Here is a 2,819-nt window from a genome sequence, read left to right on the forward strand (position 1 = left end):
ACAAGCAAAAATTAGACAACTTCTCATATTTTACATTGAAGCTTATTTCCTCATATTTACCAAAGGGAGTGAACTCGACGGTCTTCCTTAGCGGCTCAGCCACCTTATGGAGGATACGAACCCGAAGATGCTCAGCCACCTTAGAGTTGAAATTTAGAACATGTTTAAAACAAATATTATTTGAAAGTCCCGGCCAGGATAAACACAAATATAAAAACGTAATTTAATTTGAACTCTTGTTCAAAAGGTTGAAAGTCTGAAAATCAAAAACCGAAAGAAAAAACACGTGCGACGGACTCGGTGCCCCCGCCCTTGCGTGGCCCAAATCCGTTTCTGCTTTTCACTGGCAGATGCACTTCTACTTATTCACGGACAAGTTCTGCAGCCATTTTTGTGGCCTCGTGCAAGTGGCCGGCGATGAGCATATATAGCTTAATAAATCTAAAAAAAAGTGCGACGGATATCAGCTCGGCGTACTACCTGACGATGGACATGTCACGGTCCTCGCGAATTCACAGTCGGGTCTGCGCTGCCGTGCTGCATGCCAACCGGAGAGAAAGAGACGGACGGACGGACAGATACCGCGCACCGTCACATACGGAGTACCACCACTTCCCGACGGGGCGGCGGCCAGTTGCCTCCCCACTGTTCCCCTCTCCTCTCCTCCTCCAGGTTCGGTTTTACCATCATCACCGTGGCCGCGCCATGCACCGTCCCCGACACCTTGACCCTCGCCCTCCCACCGGTCTCCATCCCGCCAGTCCACAGCCGGCCTCCCCTCCGCCCCCTATATATACCCTCTCGCCACCTCCCCGACCCTGCAAGTCATCCCTACGCCTCCTCTCTCTTTCCGACTGAACTCCAAGAACATCTTCTCATTTTCTCTGCTTCCAATGGCGAAGGGCGGGCTGAGCAGCAAGCTCAAGTGCATGATCAGGCGGTGGCACTCGTCGAGCCGGATCTCGCGCACGCCCTCGGCGGCGTCGCACGGCGGCGGCGGCGGCGAGGAGGAGGACCCGTGGGGCCGCGGCGTCGGCGGCGGCGCGGCGTCGTTCCACGGCGCCGACAGCGTGCCCCCGGGCCTCCACCCGGTCTACGTCGGCAAGTCGCGCCGCCGCTACCTCATCGCCGCCGACCTCGTCTGCCACCCGCTGTTCCAGAACCTCGTGGACCGCTCGGGCGGCGGCGTGGGCGGCGACGGCGCCGGCGGCACCATCATCGGCTGCGAGGTGGTGCTGTTCGAGCACCTCCTGTGGATGCTGGAGAACGCGGACCCGCAGCCCGAGTCGCTGGACGAGCTCGTCGAGTACTACGCGTGTTGACCGGCGGACCGGCCGGCCGGCCAACCGCCCACATCATCCGCAGCTGGCGCCAAGCTCGCCAGAGTTGGTGGCCTGGCCTCTATAGGGGGCAATTTGGTAATTCTTTCTTTACGCTAGGGGTAGAGTTGTAATATAAACGCTTATCGAGCGGCGAAGTGAGTAATTAAGCTGTGTGTGTGTGTGGAGATTTATTTAACCTTGAGGCGTTCGTGGTAATTCGGGGACTAGCTTTGCGATTACCGCGCGCCCAAGAACGATGCTGTTTTGGGGCTATTAATCAATTTCCCTAATGATTGGTGTGGTAGCTTCTTTTATTCTTCTTATTAATCATTTCCCCTTTTCCTCTCCTCTTTCAATAAGATATGTATAAGATGTAGGGATCAATGCATCCACGTACATTCCCATCTGTGTATATATAAAGTGCATGCAAGCCCATTTCCTTCTGGGATCCATACATTCTTTTTAAATCTATTTCCTGAGATTTCTGGAAATGTCATCTAGTAGATATTATTATTCTTGGCCGGTAGTTGAAGGCATTTTCACCAGCCGACAGAACTGCTACAGATAAGATGTCATTTTTCTTTTGCGGGAAACAGATCAGATGTCAAAACAGACTTGATGTGTAGGCATAGTTGCATCGCTTCCTGGGCCATAGGTACCAAAATCATCAAGAATGCTTAAGGCTGGCGTTGGCGGGACAATAATCTCGTGCGGTTTACAAAATCCCACGAAGACAAGACAGCCGTGGGTCGTTCAAAAACAAGCCAAAAAAGGCAACCTTGGGTCAAACTTTCTCCAAACTTGGCCATCAATTAGGCATCATGCGCATGCACAAAGCAACACGTACAGCCTAGTAAGTACTCCAACGCACCAAGACTCATCAAAGACTTGTCGCCATGCATGCATATTCTAATCCGATCACAGGGTTTTAAGTAAGTGGAAGTTCGGTGCAGAGTCAGATGATGGGCACGTACGTACGCGCGTCCAATTCCTGGCTGTCATGGTATACTTCTTTTTCTCTTCCCTTTGCATTGTTCGTATTTGCATGCATGCACGCATGCTTAATAACGGGCCTGAGCTTAATCCGTTTGAGTAATATAGTCTGGAGAGGATGATGACAACTTTGGACAACTTTTGGGCATGTATTTGGACGTACTAACCAGGGCCATTTAAGTTGGTTGGTGAGGGAAAGCATTTGGTCCCCTGAACATCGTTGGGATTGGACCACGCATCCATACCCAACCGAGCTACAGTAAACTAACTAAATTCTTCTTTGCAAAGTTCTGTAGCAGCAGCTGGTTGATTAGCACGTAGTACTACAACTTTCTTAAACCTCGGCAACCGATCGATCAATAGATGACATATATTACCCCAGTGATGGATGCATATGTTTGAGCGACAACTAATTAATATGGACAGAGGGAGTAGCATGTTTGAGCGACAACTAATATGAAACAGAAGGTGCGGTATATAGTACACCATTTGGCAACTAAATTG

General features: G+C 50.9%; 1 protein-coding gene across 1 annotated transcript; it reads left to right on the top strand.

Annotated features, from left to right (window-relative positions):
- The first annotated feature begins 652 nt into the window (after positions 1 to 652).
- LOC125556098 (auxin-responsive protein SAUR76-like) lies at positions 653 to 1,774 on the top strand. Its single transcript, XM_048718893.1, has one exon. The coding sequence runs from the start codon at positions 894 to 896 to the stop codon at positions 1,320 to 1,322; it is 429 nt and encodes a 142-aa protein (XP_048574850.1). The 5' UTR covers positions 653 to 893; the 3' UTR covers positions 1,323 to 1,774.
- Positions 1,775 to 2,819: the final 1,045 nt, after the last annotated feature.

Source organism: Triticum urartu, chromosome 5, assembly GCF_003073215.2.
Source record: "Triticum urartu cultivar G1812 chromosome 5, Tu2.1, whole genome shotgun sequence".
Taxonomy (NCBI): domain Eukaryota; kingdom Viridiplantae; phylum Streptophyta; class Magnoliopsida; order Poales; family Poaceae; genus Triticum; species Triticum urartu.

Excerpts from the sequence above, each read along its gene's own strand:
- LOC125556098 (XM_048718893.1), top strand. The coding sequence starts at position 894 with ATGGCGAAGGGCGGGCTGAGCAGCAAGCTCAAGTGCATGATCAGGCGG.